This window comes from Mus caroli, unplaced genomic scaffold (assembly GCF_978045245.1).
Source record: "Mus caroli unplaced genomic scaffold, Mus_caroli_1 scaffold_8, whole genome shotgun sequence".
NCBI lineage: Eukaryota > Metazoa > Chordata > Mammalia > Rodentia > Muridae > Mus > Mus caroli.
Genome location: NW_028227263.1, coordinates 79,670,023 through 79,694,547, shown reverse-complemented (window position 1 = coordinate 79,694,547; position 24,525 = coordinate 79,670,023). Strand labels below are relative to the sequence as shown.

General features: G+C 39.3%; 1 protein-coding gene across 7 annotated transcripts in view; it reads right to left on the bottom strand.

The window, feature by feature from the left end:
- Positions 1 to 241: 241 nt before the first annotated feature.
- Mef2a (myocyte enhancer factor 2A) overlaps positions 242 to 24,525 on the bottom strand; it is a 131,962-nt gene continuing 107,678 nt past the window's right edge. For 4 of the 7 annotated variants that reach the window (XM_085841658.1, XM_029479490.2, XM_021166331.3 and 1 more), the window contains 5 exons: positions 20,820 to 21,007; positions 13,657 to 13,680; positions 9,471 to 9,597; positions 5,565 to 5,691; positions 242 to 4,303 (listed from right to left, as the gene is read on the bottom strand). In XM_085841658.1, coding sequence (XP_085697784.1) covers positions 3,943 to 4,303; positions 5,565 to 5,691; positions 9,471 to 9,597; positions 13,657 to 13,680; positions 20,820 to 21,007 — 827 coding nt within the window. In that variant the 3' untranslated portion in view covers positions 242 to 3,942. The remainder of the gene's footprint in view (positions 4,304 to 5,564; positions 5,692 to 9,470; positions 9,598 to 13,656; positions 13,681 to 20,819; positions 21,008 to 24,525) is intronic. The other 3 variants (XM_085841660.1, XM_021166333.3, XM_021166334.3) reach the window with 1 other exon arrangement.

Here is a 24,525-nt window from a genome sequence, read left to right as displayed (position 1 = left end):
AACCCTTAAAGGTAAATGGGAACAGGATAGGAAGTGCTAACACCTGTGCCCTCACACTTGAGGCTCTTCTCCATGACAGTTCTTGGCGACCCCTTGGATTTAACTGAGCTGCAGCACAGCCAGGCTGATACTGGGGAACAAATGGCTGTCTAGATGCCACAGGGTGAAACTGGGGAGCAGGGATGCCTGGTGGCCATGCCAGAACCTGTTTTCCCCAGGCAAACATGACAGAGTCTGGATGTATGGTCAAAGCCAGGCCATCTTTACTGGAGTGAGTGCAGGAGACAAATAGCTTACAACAACCTCAAGCATTGTCTTAACCATTTGATAAAAACTTCACTATAATATTTATTGTATAATGAAGAAAAAACAACACATTCAGGGAAAAATTGAGATTAACTTATTTTTCTTAAAAGGTTCATCTCAAGGATGGCAACAAAGTCCAGCTTGTGCCGCCAAACGGTTTTACATGATCAAACCGTGTACAGCTTCTTTGTGTGAACTGTTGACTACAAACATTTACCAAATACATAAATCTCTTTTAAAAAAGCCATTTTAAATATAGCAAAGCAGTGTCTTCTTGCACAGCAAAGTGAAGAAAGTTTCTACAGAGAAATAAAAGTTTTACATCTGTAAAGTTCTTTTCACATTCTAATCATCTAGCTTTTTATGATCCAATGCCAGGAGTTTTCAGGTTCCGTATTTACTATGTATTTCTTGTGCGCATGATGGTTAATACAGAAATTATGTTAATACATTAGTCGTCTTTACAGTTGAAAGGAAATGGTGAAACATGTATTGTTCTTTTAGAACAAACCCCTGATTTAGTTTTGTAACACAATGGATGTAATTAGGGCTCAAAGGATGGAGTTTTGACTGGGACCACCTGTGTCCACACAGCGGTGACACTCACTCTCAGTATAGAACCACTTAGAGTCCCGAGGGAACTTCCCATGTCCAGTGCAACTTAAGCTTTTTTTGTTTTTCTTTTTAATAATAAAATATGTAATCTGAAGGGAGAAAACTTTCCTGTGATGGTGTCTTATACAAAACGCATAAGTCTCAAAGGGTAAGAAAAGTCAGTTTAAAGCAACACTGTCGTCAGTGTCCTCCCTGCTCTAGGCTGGCTTCCACTGAGAGCCGTGGATGTGGATGTGTTCACACATGAGCATCTGGGTGAAGGATGTCAAACCCATACGCTCCAGATCACACTGGGCATATGGGGAAAGATTAACAGTCAGATATTCAGTTCCTGAAAACGGAATACATTGTGACTTGGTCAGTGTAATTTAAATACAAACTCCGAGCCTTGTGTAATATTACTTTAGAAAACAGTAGTTGTACTGATTATAAACCTGCATAGAAAGAAAGACTATTGAGATACAGTCAGAAAAGCCATCTCATAAGGCACACAAGAAAATAGACAGTAAATGTGAATGTGTTAACTCCTATTCCAATATACAGCAGAAGTTCATGAACATGCATAAATAATAACGAAAGGGTCACTTAATACTTTCAAAGCTATAAATGGTTTACAAAGTGGTAAGGGTTATCTTGGACATTCAGTGTTGGGAGACTGTCTTGTTTTAGTCAGGTCTGACCTTATGAAGAGCGTGCCTGTAAGTCAATTCCGTACATCTCAAAAAGAAAGCCTACTCTCTTCTGAGTAAGAGCCAAGTGTTGAGGCCACAGAGAGGAGATCAGACATCATCCCCACTTTTTTGGCTTCTACTAACACATGCCACCCAAACTGTCAGTGAAGCGCTCTGCGCTGCACAGCCTGTGCTCGCCACGGTGCATGTACCTAATACCTCTGTGCCAGTCAGGAAGGCTGGCTGATGAGTTGTCAGGACAGCAGATGAGGAAACATCAAAAGGAGCAGAATTTAGGGAAGTCAGGGGGGAAAAGCAAAATGTAAGTAAAAACTGCAGGTAGCTGCTCAACATTGTTCAATATAAAATAGCAGCCATTTTTAGACTCTTTAATTTTCAGGAAAAGGAGTATTTAAAAATCTAGGATAAAAGATATACAGGACTTTGAATTTTGTTCATGGCACAAGCCCAGTAAACGGATCAACTTGCCATCACCAACGAGCTGTCTCCCTGTAAGAGTAAGGCCTTGTTCAAAATCCAAGCTGAGGGTGGCACCAGTTTCCGTCAGGACAGCGAGAATCGTGTCGAGGGTTTGCACCATAAGAGAGCTGTTCCCTGCACGCCCGTGCCTTCCTGCGCACGCACGGACGCTAAAGCCCTCCTGGATTTTGTAACCAGCTGCATCATTCTATCTTTAGAGTCAAGGGGAAAAGATCCCTTTCCCTACAGACATTTTTCTAATTATTTACCACTTATAAAACCTTTGTGCTCATCTACTATTCTGCCATTTTCTCTAATATTAGTTAAATTAGGTCATCTTTCTACCATTTTTCCCTCACAAAAGGCAGGTTTTAAATAATGCCTTATAAAATCTGTTACAACACATTTTATATTTATGCAGGATGGACTTAACACCGATTTTTTGCCACTTTGCTATTTATGTACACATATAAAATATATAATGATGCTCACCCCATACAGCACAAAGTTTACAACAGAACATCACACATTCACCACCAGTGAGGGGAAACCCCTTTACACAGTCCTCTGAAAAACTGGGCTAATAATTAAAATCCAAAGTACAGTATATTTAACAAAATAGTAAATATTAAACAGTGAGTACTCTACTTAAGGACTTCGCCTTTCCCCCCAAATTGGCGGCAATCCACAAAAATATACTTTTTAATCTGGTGACCATACAATACATAGGTACTTACATCAAAGGTGATAATATATTTAAGATGCTATATACACAAAGAGTTTGGCTCAACTTTTAATTTACATATAGAATAATAAGTGTTCATGGCTTTTTTTTTCCAAGGTTCTGCTTGCAAGATATTTTTGTTTTTTCTCCCCTCTTAAAATAAAACTAAAAAGTTAAAACAAGATAAAGCTATTCTTTAAAAAAAAGTTACAACATACAGCTTTGGCTTATATAAATAATTCAGCAGAATGTGTTCAAAAGTAGTGGATATAATTTTATATATAGTCATCAATTCATTAAGGGTGTTTTCTTTCTTATAAAATATACATGACCTAAAATCAGTTTCTTTAATTTTTAAAGATATGAATGTAAAAGAAACTTCTGACATATTCCAATTATAACTTAATATATTAATTTTATTTTGTTAATGCTCTATATTTCTAGGCTAGTATTTCTGAATATTTCATGCGTGTTTTCTATTCTCTCTTTTTAATAGCTAAAAATCACTTCTTTGACCCAATACATTTTTTTGCACGTGCAAAACAGTTATGTGTGGGGCTTTTTGTTTATTGTTTGTTTGTTTAATATCAACAGCCCTTTCCCATGCACCCCTTTGCAATAGACCCATGCCAAGTTGGGTTATTAATATAAATGACATTTTATGTACAGTATTGCTTTCTTGGTTCCTGCTTTTCTACTGCTCTGTTCTACAAAGCATTTTGTTTTCTGAAGTAACTACAGTCACCGCACAGTTAAATAAAACAAATAGGGGGCCCCCTAGGTTTCTGCAGGCTAATGTGGAAGAATTATATATGGGTACACGTTTCTCTGCAAAAACTTTATCTTACGAAACAAGTAGTCCAAGGAAGTGCCAGACTGGTCTGTTTCTACAGGGTGCTTTGTCTGCCATGTGGACACACATCTGCAGACCTACAAGGAGTTTGCAGTAAGTGCCTGATTTTGTGTATGCAACACACACCCACACATACACACACTCACACCAACATACATATATATATATGTAAAGGGATATATATGTATGCATGTACATATAAATATATTGAACTCATGTCCTTATTCACCAATTTAAGATATGTAGGGCAGTTCACTGCAGTAACACAAAGAACAAACATGAACCAGGAAGCCTTAGGTCACCCATGTGTCCATCCTCATGCGTTTTACAGAAGGGCTTTCTCTGTCCTCAGTATTTGGAGGTCGGCCAAGCACAATTGGAGAATGGAAGTCACCCCGTGGATCCTCCCGGTCACTGCCATCATAGGAGCTGCTGGAGCTGCTCAGACTGTCCACAGGGGAGCGCCCCATTTCCTGCCGGGGTTGGGGCTGTGGAGGTTGTGGCGGTGGCTGCTGCTGTGGCTGCTGCTGCTGCTGTTGGAAGCCTGATGGGGTCATTCTATCACGGGGAGGTGAAATTGGCTCTGACTTAATGTTGATGTTCTGGTTGGTGTTAATGGACAAATTTGAACCCTGAGATAACTGCCCTCCAGCCCTGTAGAGAAACAACAGAGGTGAGATGGCGTGGCAGCACATCTGTTTAACTCATATACAAAGCTCAGGAAACTGTCTGTCTGAGAAGACTGAGGGCCTAACATCCCATTCTTTTGCATCTCAACTTTGAAAAACAAAACAAAGCAGTTTTAGTGTCTGGTGTCTCCCATCCCTCAGGATCTTCTGTCCTGGGCCCTCTGACAAGCACATCTCATGCTTTTCTAATAGTCATCCTCATTTTTCACGAGAACACGTAGTTTCAGAAAGGCTAGGAAGTGCCTGGTAGGATGTGAGACAGGACTTTCCCCTGTGTCTAAGCTTTAAGGCCCTCCCACTTATTTGTGAGCTTTGTTATTTATTTATTTTTTGTCACCATGCCTCCCATGTTGTCCAGGGATGGTCTTCAATTCCTGAGCATCAGCCTCTTGAGCAACTGGAATTATAGGCAGCACCAATGCCCAGCTTTCAGGTCCTTTCCCTAAGATTCTTTGCACTTTCACCTATAACACAATTAATTCTCCAGAGCACTACTGATTACAATTCACATGTGTGGAAGGAGTTGCTGGCTCTCTGGATACTGTGGGCAGGAGGCTAAGGTGTCCCAGGCCTGATCAGGTACAAAGCAGCCAGCTAGCTGCTGTTACGCTGTCCCTCTTCTGGATGCTCTCTTGCACTTGTGCCTTCTGGGCACCATGATAAATCCTCTCTGCTTTCCACCCTGCCTATAAGGAGCATTCCTTTATGAATGACGTAGTTGGTAACTGGGCCAGAAACAATCAAGTGAATCCTATGGCACTTGATGCAAACACAGGGTATTTTCAGTCCTACTCTTTTTCTACTAAGATCCAAGGAGAATGCAAAAGGCACAGGCCTGCTGTCCTCTTCTCCAAAGCAAAGGAGGAAAGGAAGGCAGATTCAGAGAGGACGCTGGGAAGCAATGGCTTATTCATTTGGCAGGCAGTGAGAAGGAAACATGCAGGTGCCATATGGGTTTTAGGGTTCCCTTGGTACCATCTGAGATTCTCCATGTTTAATAAGAAAAGTTATGTATGTGCTCCAGGTCCCTTCAAGGAATGCCTGATTTGCTCAGCAGCATCCATGCTCTATTTACAGCCATGTTAAGAAAAGTTTTCCAACACTTGTATGTACATAAACAAGAATCATGGCAGAGCTTGTTCTTGATAGCCCACACAGTAAAAGGGAACTGACAGGAAGTGTGTGCAGGCCACGTGCAAAAGCTCAGGAAATTTCCAGTTACTCACACCAGAGAGCTGAGGGCTGCTTGTCCTAGATGGTGCTGCTGCCAGGCTGAAGCCTGCCCGAGAGACAGCATTCCAGGGGAAGTAAAGCCTTGCAAGGCAGACAGGTCAGCGCTGGTCAGTGAGTAATCTACAAAAGAAGGGCAGGATTACTACACAGACAAATGTACCTGACCTCTGGGGAAAAGAGACACACCGGACTGAACCTGAATCACCACGTACTGATGCTCATCAGGACAGAAGGGACAAAGGAGCTTTCGTACTGAACTAATATCATGACATAATCAACTACATTTGCCTTAATAGCTCCCCGACTGTACACGTCACCTCAAATTCATGAACATCTTTCTATGCCATACAAGTCATTTTCTACAAATGCTTTGGTCACAATTACTGCGGCCAAGGCTTAGGATGTTAGATACTGCTTACATGTAATTACTTAAGTTCATCATTAACACTTGGGGCTTACATTTAGTTCTGAGGAAAGGTGGCAGAGACTCCTACTTTTAACATTTTTCTCATGTCTCAAGAAAGGTGTTTAAAGCATTTGGCTCTCCAAGTGAATTAATATATTTTAAGGAAAAAAAAAAGGCTGAGTTGAGAAAGTGTCATTGGCACTCAGATTTCTATGTGATATGTGACTATCCTTTCACACTTGACATGCCCAGAGAGTCTCAGCCTGATGTCCACACTAGTGACCCTTCTAGTCCATAATTCTCTTCGATCTCTTGGCCTGTCCAGTAACCCACTTGACCTATTCCACTTGGCTATCTCCACAAACACCTTAATTCTGGCAAAACCCAAACTGAACTCATGTTCTCCTCAAAGCTGTTCTTCCTTTCTTGATACATTGCGCCAACAGACCCAACAGCTCATGCCAGGAAAGTGAGTGTTCTATTACTTCTTTGCTGTGCTCTTACCTGAGCTAGCAACAACTCGAGTTCCTCCTACCTTGCTGTCTCCAGCGTGTGAAGGTCCCAGTGTAATCTACTCCTCTACTCAAGCCACCAGTAAACTATGACTTGGACACTACACAACCTTTCTATGACTTATTGGCATTCACTTAAAAAACAAGATTTGTTTTTATTATTTCAGCTATGTGTCTGGGTATCTCTGCACATGAGTAAAGGTTCCCACTGAGGACTCGCCTGCAGCTGAAGCTACAGGCAGTTGTGCGTTGCCTGCCTGAAGTGGGTGCTGAGGTCCACACGAGGACCCTCTGCAAGAGTAGCACCAAGTCTTAACCACAGAGCCATCTCCTATGACCACTAGACCACTGGAGTCCAAAATGACATGTTTGGAAATAGCAAGTATGACTGCAATGCTCTGTAACATACCCAACAAATCCTCACCTTTCCAGCTCAACTCTAACTGCCTGGCCTGTGACACTCACCCTGCTCTGCCTGGTGGCTTCCTGCCTGGTCAGGGCTGGCATAATATGACAAGGTCTTTCCCAGTGTTGCTTGTCTTTCTTGTGGTAGACCTCAGTTCCACTACTGACTACACACTGTATTTACAGTGCCTGCCAGGGCACCTGTCACACATGACACATCTTGAAGCTGGAGTGATGTTACTGATGGGCATGAGGAAGTGTCTATGGGACCCACAGGCTATTGTTAAAAATTGCTCCTTTATTCATCCCTTTGTTTACTAAGTATCTACAGAAGGAAAAATAATATATACAATAATATGGGAAAAGAAAAAACACAAACAAAACAGCTATTCTAAGGAGAGTAAAAGTGACCTTGGGTGGAATGAGACTGATGTTTAGTCACATGATTTTAAGGGAGCCTGACTCTATGTGTTTTAGTAATTCCTTGGAGACTCTGTAAAAATATATGTATGCAATATTTTAAAATGCTTATACATATGTACATTCTTTAGAAACTAATGGCGTTTCTAAAAAAACGAGCGTTACAGTAGAATTTTGAGTATACTGGAATGCCTGCAATGAGACATGTAGAATAGTGCAATCTCACTCTGATACTCAATCCAAATGGTGTCCTCAGCTATACCCACCTGCCCATCGGACCTCAAGCTCCCTTCTTGCCTATCTTCTCAACCTCAGAGTACAAACTAGAAAGTCTAACAGTGCAGGACTTTTCCTTCACATGCTTACCAGCTAAGCTGTGTCTGCTCCTCATCTGGCAAAAAGATATGCCCTTAACTCAAAATCTCTTATGCAGCAAGGGACTGATGGGCTTAATTGGATTTCTAGAAGCGTTTAAGCTCTGGCCTTTTCTGGAATTAGTTCTGTGCAAGACAAACAATGGGCTACAATTCATAGGCTACTAAGCACCTGACAGACTGGAGCAGTGTGTTTTTTCTTACAGGTACTTGGGACGGTAAAGGTCATCCCCAGGCTTTGTCAACAAGACTATTACAAGTTATTTGAAAACCCTGGAATTAAAGTGCCAATCAAAGGTCTAAACTGTCCCTCCAGGAGCTTCACAGAGCAGTTTTAGTACTGATGCCAAAGCATTTACTCTGAAGTCTAAAATTAGGTGATCTCTACTACAGTCCACTTATGAGCTTCATAAAGGAGTCACTTCCTTGCACTGCAGTCTTCTGATGGCAGACAAGGTGTTATTTCTTTCTTCCCCAGAGCCAGGTATTTGGCTCAATTGGGGAGAAAGTGAAACCGCTTGTTCTTCCTGCCTGTCTTAGAATGGTAAACCCCCAGGGAACCCTCTGCACACCAGTTCTCCAGGGGGCCATCTGGCTACCCCCCCCCCCCCGTGTGTGTGTGTGTGTGTGTGTGTGTGTGTTTCAAGACAGGGGGCTGGAGGTGTTCTCTGTTTTGGAACTCACTCTGTAGACCAGGCTGGCCTCAAACTCAGAGATCTGCCTGCCTCTGCCCCACTCCCCACCCTAAGTGCTGCAATGAAAGGTGTGCGCCACCACTGTCCACCTACTCCTAAACTCCTTTAACAGCCTTCTGTCTTAAGAATATTTTAAGACCAAAGGTCTGAAACAAAACAAAAAACATAAGGAATGAAAACCTCTTCTTAGCAGCAGAGTGACTGGCTATGGGGAGAAACAGGAGCTCATTCTCCTCCACAGGTTCTAACAATACAAACCAAGCCAGTAGCTACAGGAAAAAACACATCTTGCCTGCCACACCAAAGCACCTTCCATACCCTAGGAGACTTCAGCCCTTCCCCAAAGCAGGTTTATAGCATACAGTCAAAACAATCTGATTTCAAAGTTGAGGAAGAAAAAAAAAAAAAAAAAAGACTGTAGCCGGGCGTGGTGGCGCACGCCTTTAGTCCCAGCACTCGGGAGGCAGAGGCAGGCGGATTTCTGAGTTCGAGGCCAGCCTGGTCTACAAAGTGAGTGCCAGGACAGCCAGGGCTACACAGAGAAACCCTGTCTCGAAAAACCAAAAAAAAAAAAAAAAAAAAAAAAACAAAGTTGAGGAAGAAAAAGATAGTGTGCAATAAGACTTTATAAAAATACCTGGGCAATCTGCCTCCTACCTTCCTTGGCCACACGTGACAATAGCTACTTGCTTCTTTCTTAAGAAGCAGTGAAAGGTCTGACATGGTGGCACACACCTTTAATTGCAGAACTTGAGAAGCAGGGGAAGGCTTTTGAGACCAGTTTAAGCCTACAAAGTGAGTTCTAGGACAGCCAAGGCTACACAGAGGCCCTGTCTCAACCCCCCCTTTGCTCCCCCACCCCCACCCCCACCGCCAAAATAAAATAGTAAAAGCTCATGTTGGAGAAATAACTTACTTCGTTCTATTATCAACTCATTTATGTAACTTTTTAAAGGCTTATTAGCACTTTAAAAATATACATTTAAACTTGAAACAAAAACTCAGAGATATATTCTCAATAAGCATGTACCCCTTGTTTAGAAAGCAGCAAGAACAGAGTCCAGGAAAAGGCCCAGAGACAGCTCACCAGTGTTGTAGGCTGTCGGCATTGCTGAGTACACTAGTCCCTGCGGAGGCAAGCTCGGAGTTGTCACAGACACTACAGGAGTGGCAAGAGGTTGAGTGGCTTGAGAACTGCTTATCCTTTGGGCATTCTGTGAGAGATCAGAGAACAGATTAAGTGTAATTATGTGGTATTTATGTTCAGACTAAAGATTTTAAAAATAACTTTCAATTTAAATGTGACACTTCACAGTTTTATGTGGATGTCATTATTTCTTGAAACAGTGATATGAGATCCTTACAGATATTAATGAGAATAACTAAATATTTAAGAGATCTATCTTTGTATTAATTATTCATTTCCCCTTTAAGACTACAGCATATTAATCCCAGATGCATGTCTTAAAATAGAAACTTACCTTATGGGTGATAACACTTTTGTGTGATAGCTTAATGAGGACTTGATATCATTACAAGTATTGTCAAGCTACATTAAATGAAGTCTGTTTATGTTTTAAATGGTTGGTGGCAGCAAAAGTAATTTGTATACATGAGATTATAAATGTAAGAGTACAGGAACAAAACTACTTCCTTTTCAGTCTTTCTAGACTAATGCTTTAGGCTGTGGCTTATCCCATGTAGCTTGTGTTATGGTCTCCCTCCTGCTCACCCTGCAGGTGATCCAGGTTTTAACAGCACACTCAGATCTGTATCATTCTGGCCTTCCAGTTTTCTGAAAGGAAAGGATCTAAGTTTTTAAATAATGTACTTTTCAAACGGCTACTAAATACTGACTGACTGTATTAATAGTATCAGCATAACTGTATGTTAGCCAGGTTGGGAATAAATTAAAATGTTGACAACCCCACCCACCCCACCCCTTTCTCCTTTTCCTTTTGTCCCCTTTCCCCTAGAAGGTCTATGTAGTCCTGGCTGATTGGGAACATACTATGTAGATCAGCCTTGCCTTGAGCACACAGAGATCTAGCTGCCTTTGACTCCTGATGGCTGGGATTTAAGAACTGCCTATTCCTGGCAAAAAAAGAGTCAACTCTTCAATGATGAAGCTACATTAGGACAGCCCCTGTCTTCCATGTGTAGGGTATGGCAGAATAATTTTTTCCTTCACACTGACCTAAAGTTGACGTTTTCCAGGATCAAGTATCAGAGAACAGAAGAGACTCCACAGTTTGTATACAAGAAGCTAAAGGATAACTATAATTTGTTTTTACAAATAGTTAGAGCCTAATGACTGACAGTTTTGGGGTCTGTGTCAGAGCTCAGGAATCCAAATGAGATTGCATTTTCTCTTGCACTGTTTCAGAAAGCACTGGAATGAATGAAGGCCTCTGGCTAATATGAGTGCCTAACGGGTGATGGTCTTTTGAGGATCTGGACTCCAGCTTCTCTCAGGTCAGTTTGTATTTCCTACACCTCTATCTTCTCACAGGGCATCTGAATACCATATGATGTACAGGCATGACTGGAGTCTTAATTACTGATTCACCTCTTCTTAAGCCTGGAGAAAATCACTTTACTTCTCTGAACCCTTTAATTTGTTACAAAAGGAAGACAGACATGTTTGTCATGTCTGGTTTTCAGTGCTCCTGCTGATAATTGAAGAGGTGTATTAGAAATGAACCCAAGACAGCATTTTTACTGTCCCCAGACTTCCTGTAGTTAAAACTTTATATTATTGGTGACATTGGTGACTTAAACAGACAAATATATTTATATTTCTTCTGATCCACAGCCATCCCACTAAATCTGTAATGAGATAAAATTATTCTAGAAGTGCAAGGCTTAGAACCGAGCCACTGTGGCCTCACTCTTGCTAGGGAAGTCCTCAACACAGGCCGAGGAGCTGGCTCCTTTCTTTCACTTCACTTTGGATCAGAGCCATCAACAAATATTTAGGGCACAAACTGCTTTGAGTAACTTTCTGAAGTCTAGAGAACTGCATTTCTGGTTCTTCCTTGCATTTTGAATTGATTTAATTTTTAGATTCTGAATTAGCTTAAACTTTTTTAAAAAAACAATTTTTATTAGATATTTTCTTCATTTACAATTCAAATGCTATCCCGAAAGTCCCCTATACCCTCCCACCCCCCTGCCCTGCTCCCCAACCCACCCACTCCCACTTCCTGGCCCTGGCATTTCCTTGTACTGGGGCATATAAAGTTTGCACGACCAAGGGGCCTCTCTTCCCAATGATGGCCGACTAGGCCATTTTCTGCTACATATGCAGCTAGAGACACGAGCTCAGGGGGTACTACTGGTTAGTTCATATTGTTGTTCCTCCTATAGGGTTACAGACCCCTTCAGCTCCTTGGGTACACTCTTTAGCTCCTCCATTGGGGGCCCTGTGATCCATCCAATAGATGACTGTGAGCATCCACTTCTGTATTTGCCAGGGACTGGCATAGTCTCACAAGAGACAGCTATATTAGGGTCATGTTAGCAAAATCTTGCTGGCATATGCAATAGTGTCTGGTTTTGGTGACTGATTATGGGATGGATCCCCAGGTCGGGTAGTCTCTGCATGGTCCTTCCCTCCGTCTCAGCTCCAAACTTTGTCTCTGTAACTCCTTCCATGGGTATTGAGGGATGAAGTTTTAAAGAGTGTGACTGACTACACTTTGTAGCGATCTTTCTTATCTTCATGATTTCTACATTTCAACACACTCAGAAACTATCTCTGAGATTCTGCAGTTAAGTGTCATTTTAAGGAAGGCAAAAAGTCACACACTGTCACACATTGGTATGACAGGTGGAGAAACAGTTCAGGCTCAGCACTGAGTCAACAATTTCAATGAGGTTTTGACTTAATCTGGTCTCAAAGAAAACTCAGTAAAACGAAGTGTTCAGATGGTTCTGTGTAGGCTATCCCCACTCTGGGCTTTTTAGAGTTGCATCTTCACAGCAACTTCTTGGTATGACTGCAAAGACTAGAAATAATGACCCTCCATACTTGGTCTGCCCACCAGCTAGATCCCTGCAAGCAGCGTGTTCCGTGAGTAAGTGACTTTCAGAACCACTAGAGGGCAACACAGTGATAGATAATTAAAGCACTTAGGACAATAGTCTAAGGGTAAAGAGCGGGGTCCAGTAAAAGATGAACTGTTTCAGCTTAACCATAATGCAACCATTAGTGGTGTCCTTAACTCAACAGTTCCCCCAAAGACAGTCACTGTGTAATCTAGCATCCCATTTATAGCTAATCAGGGAGTATATTTCATATACCAATCCAAAAATGAGCAAGCACAGAACAAATAAAAGATCATCTCTTATTTTAAGGATAAAGAACAAAGAAACTTATTTGAAAAGAAAGTGTTAAAAACACACCAGCATGCATAAACATGTCATCATAAGGAAATGAAACCAGTGGATGCCTTTACACGCCATGCTCACATGCACTCCTAACCCCTACCCATGCCAAAACTGGAACACTCACAAGATTTTATTCCCTTTAAATCGGAGTCATCTAATTAGCAAATGACTTGGAATGCATATGATGACATCTGTTGAGTTTGGGTTTTAGTTCCCAACATAGAGCTAAGTCATTTTTAGTCAAGTTTATTTTCCAGAGGAAAAAAACCAATATAAAATATGTTTTGGATAAACAGGTAACAGCTGCTTTTAAGAATCAAATATTCCTCGTAAGAAGTAAATGTGTGTATGTTCAATCACTGACACTTCTTTTTGTAAACAGGGAACCCCCTTGTGGTTCAGACTGTCTCATGCAGGATGAAATAATCAACTCTGAAAAAGGTGACCTCATCAAAAATGATGTAATCTTTTTGAAAGAAAGAAACATAACACAAGATTCTGTGTTACGATCTCAGGGACTCTGAGGGTGAAGTCATTTTCTAAAAACACTTTAATAATTTCGAAAGCCACATAAGGTATTTTGTGTACTTCCTTAGCAAAAAAGCTTAACTCATGGATAGCTATTGTTTTTACAAGTTACTTCAAAATGTTTTCTCCTTTACCCCTCAAATAAAAGGGACCAATATATACAGCAATAAACATAAAAACTAGGGTCAGTAGTGCCAGTAGGTGGACTTCTTGATTAAAAAATGTTTGGATAGTGGAAAACAAATAGAAAAATATCTTTGTAACAAAGGAACAAAGCTTAAATAAAAACATTTAAAATAATTAGTACTATTTATATATTTTTCAACTCTGTTCAAGCAGGAAACCACACTCACCAGCTCCAATTCCTCTTCCTCCGACTGCACTCAGCACATAAGAGGGATAAGAGAGTTAACTATGACTGCTGAATTTGCAACAAGATCTTTCTTTAGAAAAACATGGCACTTGGATTCTAGTAGCTGTTTGCAACTTTACAGAGGTTCTATACATATCAAACGATGTATATAGTACTTGCCTCTATATTTATAGTTGGTTTTTCAAAATAAAGGAAAATTCTTTTAAATTCTCTAGCCAATGATTTAAAGCCCCATCCTGTCCCTTAATCGCACCTCCTCTTACATGGGCCTCTCCTACACACAGCCATTGCTTCTGGGACACTTCCAAGTTTAACACTGTGCACCTTATACATTTAATCCCTGCATAACTGCACCATCTGGCCAGACAGTCTGTATATAGTCTGTCTACTACCAGACTCTATTGTTAGAAAACTGTTGTGTGTTTTATTTTCCCAGTGGCCAACACATCATAAAACACAGTCAGTGTTTACTAATAAATGCTATAGTTTTGAGTAATAATACATGTTTACCATTTGCAAATAACAGTGTTCCCATGAATAAAACTATCTTAGTGGAGTAAAGCCTTGCATATGATAAAGAAGAGACTGGAAGGGAACTGTTAAACTTTAAAAACAGTAAAATGAGTAAGACAGGTTTTCTCCTTTTACGTGGTTATGAAATACTTCTATGCTAGCAACAGTCTGCTCGTTGATATTTTCTATTTCACTTGAGTAAGTCACGTTTCTTCCAATTTGTAAAGTATCCTAAGCCTCACTGGTTTCTCTGCAAATGAATAAACTGATCTTTTACTCAACAAGACAAGCACTCAGTGTACAAGTGGGCAAATATAGTTCAGTTGCTCACTTAAACATATCATTTCATTATCTCCAATTTACAAGACAGATGTCAAAATAATGTCAAACTCTTGCTGTATGTAAAATACAGTGTAACTTTAATCTACAGAGATAAGGGTATACTTTATAATTAAAACTTTGTCGTATAAGATAAGCTTATACGACAAAGTTTTAATTTTCCATGGGGTTCATGGTTTTGTCTTTTCTTTCTGTGACTAGATATGATTTTATTAAGCAGTTTTCAAAGTCCAAGTAGTTGGGTCTTTCTAACACACATTTCTGCGTCTTAAGTGACTTTTTTTTTTTTTTTAGAAAGCTCCTAGCAGGTACTGCCTACCTGCAAGGTGCTCAAGGAGCCACCTTAGTGGCTGCTCTTTTCAGGCATACTTCTTTGTTATACACATTTGTGTTTTAACCATTGTGTTTACTCCACAGCACTCAGAGAGCTCCTCTACACACCTCACCCAGCTTTCTGAGGTTAACACCCTCCCCAAAAATGTTGAGACTCGGGATCGCATTTGTAAAGCTCTGCGCTTCACTTAGATCCCACCAGGCTTGGTGGGCTGAAGGACATTAACTGTGGAAAGAATGCCTGACTGTATCAGAAGGCAGATGTATTCTCTTTGTTTTACTATTAGTGGTGTTAAGCCAGTTACCTAAACTAAGGTAATGTCCTCCAGGATTCTCCACTATAAAAGCACAATTTCCCCTTTATAAACAACACATGTTTAGGTACAGAAAACTTGACAGTGTGTAAATGGTTCACTTTAGATGTTTGCCCATTACCTGCAGCAGTTACTTACTGACGGGCCCATAACAGTTAGGGCCCTACTATGCTATTATAAAGCTGTTTCCTAATCTTTTGTTTTGTTTTGAAGACAGATCTTCTCTGTGTTCTCCTGGAACTGGACCAAACTTTTTAGACCAAGCTGGCCCTGAACCTGAGTTCCAGACCTGCCTGCCTCTGCCTCTGCCTCCTGAGTGCTGGGATTAAAGGCGTGCTTTAAGGTCCAGCTTTCCTATTCTTATAATTCTTCCAAATTAAATCTGTTACCTAAGGAGGAGGTATTACCAGTTCCTTATTTATTTAATCATATTTGTATGATGGAATCAGCATTCCTTTTTCCTTGGGTTATAACCTCAAACTACTGTAATTTAAAATTTTCTAGTTTTGGCAAACTGGGATTTTTGTTTTGTTTTTTGTTTGTTTTGTTTTTTGAAAGAATGGTCCCTGGGACCTTTCAATAACTACATCGTTGTTCCCTGGCTCCTCTGGCTTATCTTGTGCTTCCCTACAACCCACCACTTCCCCAAGGGAGCCCTTAGCCTTTGAATTAGATAATAGTATTTAGATACCACAAGCAGAGAGAGCACCAGGTACACTCAGCAACTAGATGAAATTACTCAAGGAGTTCTTAACAGACAGAACTAGAAAGTACATGAGGATTCTGTGTCTAGACAGTCCATGAAGAAACTGGCTTTATAGGTGTTTTTGCTTACAATGCCTTATTCTGGTTTTGCATGAAGACAGACGCTGCCTAATAAGATGAGGGGAAGGAAGTGCTCTTTTTTTTCCTTTCTGAGATAGTGAAGAGTTGCTATTAATTCTATCTTAAATGTTTGATAGTTTGGTAGTGAAACCATCTAGATCTGGAATTTCTATTTTGGAAGATTTTAAAAAGAAAAATACAACTTCCTTATTTAGCACTTAGGTGAGCTGAGTAATTTCCTGGTAGTCTGTATCTTGGGACAGGACTCTCTGTGCCATCTCCTTTCTGCAGCCTTTTGCATTTTGCTCCCCTCCCATCCTTGGTATTTAGAACCTATATCTTCTGTCTTTGGTCAGCATGGCTAGAAAATGATCAATTAAATTAATCTGGAAAGAAAAAAACAAGGGTTTTTTTTTTTCAGTTTGACTCTTTGACTCTACTCTTTTTCCATTTTAAAGTTCCTGCTTTTTTTTCTTTTCTTTTCTTTTACTGCTCTGGGTTAAATTTTCGCTTCTTTCTCCAAGTAAAAGCTATGGTTACTAACTTGGGACCTTCTTTTCATCCTTATCAATAATTTTATTTATTCTCTGTGTGTGCATTCACAGGTATGTATGTGTGCAGGTTAAAGGTCAATGTCCAGGAGTCAGTTCTCTCTTCCTACCCTGTGAGTTCTTAGGACTGAAGTCAGGCTGTCAACTTTGGGAGCAGGTGACTTTGCTTGCTGTGCTGGTATAGTTTTATGTCGATTTGATGCAAGATAAAGTCATCTGGGAGGAAAGAATCTCAATGGAGAAAATGCCTCCATAACTTCAGTTATAGTCAAACCTGGAGAGAATTTTCAACATTAGTGATTGATGGGGTAAGGACCCAATCCATTGTGGGTGGTACCATCTCTGCACTAGTGGTCCTGGGATTTAGAAGAAAGCAGGCTGAGCAGGCCATGGGAAGCAAGCCAGTAAGCAGCACTCCTCCGCAGCTTCTGCATCAGCTCCTGCTTCCAGGTTCCTGGCCAACTTGAGTTCCTGTCCTGACCTGTGATATGGAACTTTAAGTCAAATAAATCCTTTCTTTTCCAACTTGATTTTTGGTCACAGCAATGGAAACCCTAACGAAGACACCTGCTAAACCACCTGGCAACCCCTGACATTTCTTTTTCTCTAATACAAGCATTTAATGCCTATACAGTTTCTCCAGCAACACTCTTGATGGTCCTCAACATTTTGAAATTTTGTATTTTGTTTCAGTTAGTTATGGGTATTTAAACAATTATTTATTTTAAATTATGTGTGTCTATGGACATGAATATGGGTGCCTGTGGGAGCCAGAACAGAGCATCAGATCCCTTGGCGATGTAGGTCCTGATAGTTGAAATATGGTTTTCCACTAGAGCGAGAAATACTCTTGGCCTGACTACTAGCTATATGTATGCTAAATTTCCCTTGATAGTTTCTTCTGAGGCCCACAGATTATTTACAAGTGTGAGGCTCAGGGATCCTAACAAAAGAGGGAACAGGAAGACTGTAGGGCTGGAGGTGGTGGGTGACTGCGAGCAGAGTGTTCTCTGGGCACAACAGAGCAGCTGCACCTGTCGCCTCTCAGTGACTGGGTGCAATGTATAAACCCACGCAAGCTCAAGCTAGACAGAATCCCAGCATGGAGTTGACAGAAGGGGACACAAAGTCCCAGCCCTAGCTGAGAAGCTACTGGCTGCTAAGAGATGGAGAGTCAGTTTCCTTTAACGTTATGATCCCTGGTAGGCCATACTAGAGGACAGTTTCCACAATGACACCACAAAGGGACTCTGTAAATTTTGTTTTGTTTTTAAAAAAGAAGACACAAATTTGGGTGGGTAGGAGGATATCTGGATGGAGTTGTGGGAGTGTATTCATCAAAATACACTGTATGAAATTTTTAAATAATTAATGAAATTATTATTTTTAAAGGTAAATTTATGGTTATATTTCTACATTAAGATACCTTTCTGAGACTCATTTCTACTGATTATGGACAGAGTCAGTTCTTATAAATTTGCTAGGTTTTCTTTTATGAAATAGAATGGTCTATTTTGGTGAAATGTCCTTAAGTATCTCCTAACTTACTATAAAAATGACGCTGCCTACCTTTCTAAACTATCTCCAAGTTAATCTGAAAAAGCATCAAACATTAACTGAAGGACATTTTATACAACACATGAGCAGTGTTCCTCAAAAATGCTAAGGTCACTTAAGCCAAGTCTTAGAAACTCTCACAGCCTAAAAGAATTGAAGAAGACAAGATTAATAAATCAAATATGCTATAAAACCTAGTGGCTCTGGCATGAAGAAAGAGATGAAGTTTAAAACTTAGGAAATATACGTAAATATGAACTTTAGTTAGTAATAATTTATAATACTGGGTCATTAATGTTAATAGCTGTCATAGTAATATAAACTGTTAAAAGAAAGTGTATATGAAGTATAAGGGAACCTTATGATTTTAGTAATCTTTCCAATGAATCAAAAGCTATTCTAAAGTAAAAGGTTTATAAACTGTTTATTCTTTTATTCCTTCTGTTCTTCGTTTCTCTGCATACAGTCAAGATTTTGATGACACCAGTATTACTTCTTCAAGAAAACTGTAACATTTCTCGTAGAGTATTTATTTCTGCTGACAAGAAATTCCTGTTTTTAGTTTGAAAAGGCTTTGCATTTATTTTTGATGAATATTTTTGCTGGATATAGTGATGTGAGATTTTTGTGTTCATTGTTGCTTCATTGTTTACCAGCTGGAAGGAGAGGTACAGTGGTAATTTTCTATCTTTGGTCTATAGGTCATTAACTGGCTGTCTTTAAGCATTTCTATTTGCCCTTTGCTTTTAGCAGCTCCAATGTGCATGTGTGTGTTTGTGCATATGCACACTGGAAGTGTTTCTCCTACTTGGTGACTGTTACCTCCCTTAGAGCACTGTTCCTACTCTTCTTCTTTTTGGAACTCCACTTTCAGACCTGTTGCACTACATGATAAAGTCTTGCAGCTCTCAGATCATGTCTAGTTTTGGTTCTTATATTTACGTTTGGGTATTTTCTACTATTTTACCTTGCTGGCCCAGCCACTGTCAAGTTTTAGTTACCTCTCTCAGGAACTAGACTAGGTTTCAAAGTTATTGTTGCTGTGGTTACCTTTAGTATATTTAATTTAAACCCCTCAAAGGTGGAAGATGGGCAGACCAGTGACTATTTCCTTCTATCATCCCCTCTGTGATGTGCCTCAGACTGCCGTCTCAGTCACCTTGTTACTCTCATAGTTCCCACCATCAATGTCTTCTTGCTTCAGAAGCAAGTAACAATACTGTCCTTTCTGCATTCCCAGACACAGTGTGGTGTCGTCAATGCACTAGAGGTGATGATATTTGTTGTTCACCCCTCATTGTATGTATCCCATGGAAGAGAAAATGACTCATACAAAGGCTGACCTCACTGCAGTGGCCAGCTGGGTTTCCAGGACATCTTTCCAGGTCTTAAACTATGTAGTGCACTCAGTGGGGCTCAAGATGGAAAGATAGGAGTCCAATAGAGAAGTCTTCTATAGGACTTCTATAGACTCCTAAATAAGAGTCTTCTCCTATAGAGAAGACAAACTTAACCTACACTGGGGCTTCAGAAGTTTCACTGCATGCTTGGCCTCCAGCAATTCACTAATCACACTAGCACCAATAGCTTTCTCCATATGGCCTCTAGATAATCTGACCACTGTGAATTAGCAGCACTAAAATGAATTTTTTTTAACAGTATAAAGTTAAAAGCAACTTATTTTAAATTTTCTGTTTTCCCAAATCAAAGAGCCCCTCCTCACACTTTTATTTATTTAATGCAGAGTCAAAATATGACTTAAAGATCATGGGCATGTGTACTGCTATCTTGGATAAATAGTAACTTTTAGTTCTGTTTTCTCATCTCTACCTTGCTATGATCATAGCCTAATTGAGAACTAAATGAGAAAATAACCCTAACAAATTACTGATGAAAAATTAGACAAATGTAGAATCACTCCCTGAGCCTGACAGCATCACTTTCACCTAGCAAAACGCAAATGGCAAATTTAGAAACTGCACAATAGAATGAGAACCTGGCATATCATATATATTAGTGTGCTAATAGTCAAACTGCTGCTGAACTCAAAATGTCTTTAAAACTTGCATGTTTATTCTAAAACTGTCTACAAGAAGCTAAGGACATTCTGTTCTTCACACAAAAAGACAATTCAAGAACAAATGATTCTAGAGCCGTCAAGACTCTCAAGAGGTAAATAAAAAAGTATTATACTCTGGTCAAAGAGAAGGGTTATGTAAAAGGAATAAGCAAAGACAATTTTTAGAGAATAATTCCATCCAGCTTGCAAGCGTTCTTCCCTAGATAGTCTGTAATAGTTCTCTTTGCTAAACATAATTTTCTAGCAAATAATTTCATTATTCCATACCTAAATGCACATATTATTGAAAATATGTGAAGTACATAACAGAAATGACATGTTTAATCCATAAACCAAAGTCAAATATCTATAAAGAATATCTAAAGAAAGTTTTCAGCCTGAGAAAATTAAAACTGAGTATAATAACCTCTCCAATTTAGCTTTTATTTTAAATAAACATTAAGCAATTTTACTTATTTCAATAATTTGGTTTTTAAGCACTTAAATGTCTTTCTTCAACTCCTAATTTTGAATAGAAAATTTATTAAGAAAACCAATGGACACTACGGAGGCTTAGAAGACCTCAGAGAAAAATACAGACGAGTATAAACTGTGGGTTTAAAGAACAAAGCTAAAAAGTGGGTCAACTTACAAGTGGGGGCATCATGCCCTTGCTTGATGGGGGAATGACAACTCGTAGATCTGGTTTCCGACTGTTCATTCCAAGATTGCCACCACCTGGTGGCGGGGGAGACTTTGTAGGCATGACTTTGCCTAAACTATTTGCACCAGTATTTCCAATCAAATTTGGAGAGGCCCTTGAGTTTACAAATCCATTCCCTGGGAAAGGGAAAAACAGTTGCTTATTAACATGTAAAGAGTCATTAAAATAGTTTAACAAATCTAAAATAATGCTAACTGCCCATATATATATGTGTGTATGTAAGTTTTAAAAAAATGATTAATTTTATAAACTTAGAAAATTAATTTTATAAAAAATAAGAATTTTATGACATATAAAGTTTACTATTTATAATAAAACACAATGTCATTAATATTGTACTATTATTTTGACAGATACTCATTTGTATTTACATATTTTAAATCTCTTCTACTTTTGTACTTGTATCTTGAAATCTTGAAATGGGGAGGGGGTGACCAACAAGATGCCCCTTAGTGGTTAAAGACACTTGCAATCCAGCAATGGCTTGAGTTTGTTCTGCAGGACTTGCATGGTAGAGAGAACTGACTCCTCTAAGTTGTCCTCTGATCTGCACATGGCACCATATTACCTGCATGCCCCTCCTTATAATAAATATGTATAGTAATAAGAGGAATGATGTATATTTTTGTATTTGAAGTGGTTGACTGATATGCTGCAACTTGTTTATCCTTGGAAAAGGTTCTGAGTTTATCCTTTTCTCTGAACCTATAAACAGTATTTTCTCTACTACTTTTCATATTGCTAACCCTGTTATTTTCTTTACTACTGAATACTAATACTGGCTCTAAAAACAAAACAAAATTCCCAACAAATAAACAACATTCTCCAACTTAGTACAGTTCCCACCTTACAGAAGGGGCATGGGGAAGGGTACAGTGTCTTCTGCAGCTGACAATGGGGACTGTGTCAACTATCACAGTTGCTACTGCAGTCAAGTTTTCCCATCATATAATCAAAGGAAGATGACAGAACAAGAACTCACAAACAGAAGGAAAAGGGGATAGAAACCATGAAGCAGAACACAAATCCCACAGATGCATAAACACATCAGACACAACAACACAGGCCTAGAACTGAGCCGTAGCTTCTTAGCTCCAGGGAAGGACGACAGCTGAGAGGAGATGAGTCGTACCGTACCTACAACACATGTCAGTGATCACAGAGTCAAATGACCAACAAGGGACTTGAAAGAAAAGGAAGCTACAAACTCAACTGAAGACTCATACAACAAAGTTAACCAACATGGACTAAACAAATAAGTCACTTGGAGAAAAAACTTTAAAATGGGAGAAAAAATTCCATAAGAAAATTGAGAAGGTGAAAAAAGAACCAACTAGAAATTCTGGAAATTAAAGAACCAATTAATCAAATCAAATAAAAAGCAGGGAGCATCTACAGACAAGATGAAGCAGAGGAACTATTCTGGGATGGAAAACAAGGTTAAGACAGTAATACATGCAGATAAATATAAAAGCAATGGAATCAAATTTCCAAGAAACCAAACTAAAGCAAAAGGAACTAAGATAGTCAATAGTTCAAATAACCTATTCACTAAAATATCTGAAAATTTCTGAAACCATGAGAAAGAAAGTGCTCAGAACTTCAAATAGACATGGGCAATGGACTTCTTCATGATTCAAAAATACAAAGACGGGTTGACAAGATGGACTGATGGCTATCAAAACTGATGATCTGAGTTCAATCCCTGGGGCCCACATGATGATAGAGAAACCGACTCCAACAGAATATCCTTCAATTTCCACACATTGCAGAAACATATGCACATACCCCCCACATATACATAATAAAATAAATAAGCGTAGTTAAAAATAAAAAGCAAAGAAACAATACTAAAAGCAATAAGGCAAGGGCAATGAAATGGCTCAGGAGGTAAATGTGATTGAGTGCAGGCAGCACAACCTGTCTTTGATCCTTGGGTCCTATAAAGTAGCAAAAAAGAAAACCTGGTTGTCTTCTGACCTCGAAGCATGTGCCATGTGCATGTCTTTCTGTCTCTCTCTCCCCTCCTTTCCTTCCTTCCTCCCTCCCCGTCCCCCCTCAATTACTTAACACACACAACCCAAAAAGCTATGAGGGAAAAACACTAATTCACAGGGGCAGAAATATTAGAATAACAGTAGGTCAGAGAGTCTAAAAGTAAGAAAAGCAAAGAATAGTTTATTTCATAGCCATTATTGTCAAATCCAGTAAAATAATCTATTAAAATGGATGGAGAACCAAGTAAAGCACAAGTAAGTATAATCTGTGGCAATTAAGCAAGAAATGCAGGAAATGCTTAAAGAATAAAATACACAAAGAAGTTTGACAGTTTACTCACAACATGAAAGAGTATATTTCATGAAAACAAGTGATTAAAAAAGGCAAAAAGAGATAAAATTCATAAGGTCCAAAACCAGAAGGAGAATGAGAAAGAGGAGGAGGAGGAGAAAGAGGAGGAGGCGGAAGATGAAGAGGAAGAGGAGGAGGAGGAGGAAAAGAGGAAGAGGAGGAAAGAAAATGAAGAAGATGAAGAAGAAGAAGAAGAAGAAGAAGAAGAAGAAGAAGAAGAAGAAGAAGAAGAAGAAGAAGAAGAAACAACTGCCAACAAAAATAAACAGTAATAACAAACCCTTCTCAATAACGGGACTACAAGTGACTATTTAAAGATATAGACTAACAGACTATGCTTAAAAATGAGGTCTAAACCTCTAAGGAACTCATGAAACTAGAAGAGATTCAAAACCTGAGAGCCTGTCCAAGGCTTAAGTCAACCCACCAAGCAACAGAAAGCTGCCAACAAGCTGACCTATCAGTCCTCACATCTGATAATGAAGACTTGGAACCAAACCTAGTTAGGAGATGAGAGAGCCATTAAATATTAACAAAGGGAACATTCATCAACCAACAGGGCAGAACTATTGTAAATGTTTATGGAACAAATCCGGAAGCCTTCAGGTTTTAGATCTTTTCTAGTTACATGGGTTTCTTAGAGGCAACTGAATAGTTAGACCTCATTTTTAAACATGGTCTGTCAGTCCTTTAATGGTGAATTAGTCATTTGCATTCAGGTTATTATTGAGAAGGGTTTGCTATTACCATCGATTTTACTAGCAGTTGTTCTACGTGGTTTTCCATGGTCATTCATAAAACAAACATTAAAAGGCACAAAGACTACATGAGGTACTGACGCAGTACTGCAGGAGACTTCACTACTCACCCCCACACATAACCAGGTCTTCCAAAAAGGAAAATTTGCAAAAACCTCTCTATATCTTAACTATTAAATAAATCAACTGGACTTAATAGGTATCTACAAAGCATTCTAGCTAATAGAGAAAGAATATACACTTCTCAGCAGCACATAGAACCATTCCTAAAACTGATACTACAGACAACAAAGGAAGCTTTAATAAACACACACAAAAACAAACCCTGAAATGACTCCCTGCATCTAATCAGATCACAGTAAACTAAAACAAGAAGTGAACAGCAAGACTAAGCTCAGAAAATACATAACTACTTAGAAACTATGCATACTTTTTTGAATTTTTGAAAGCTATACTTTTTAAATTTTTAAATTGAAGCTCAATTTTAAAATCAGGGAGGAAACTGTAAAACTCTTACATGTCAAATG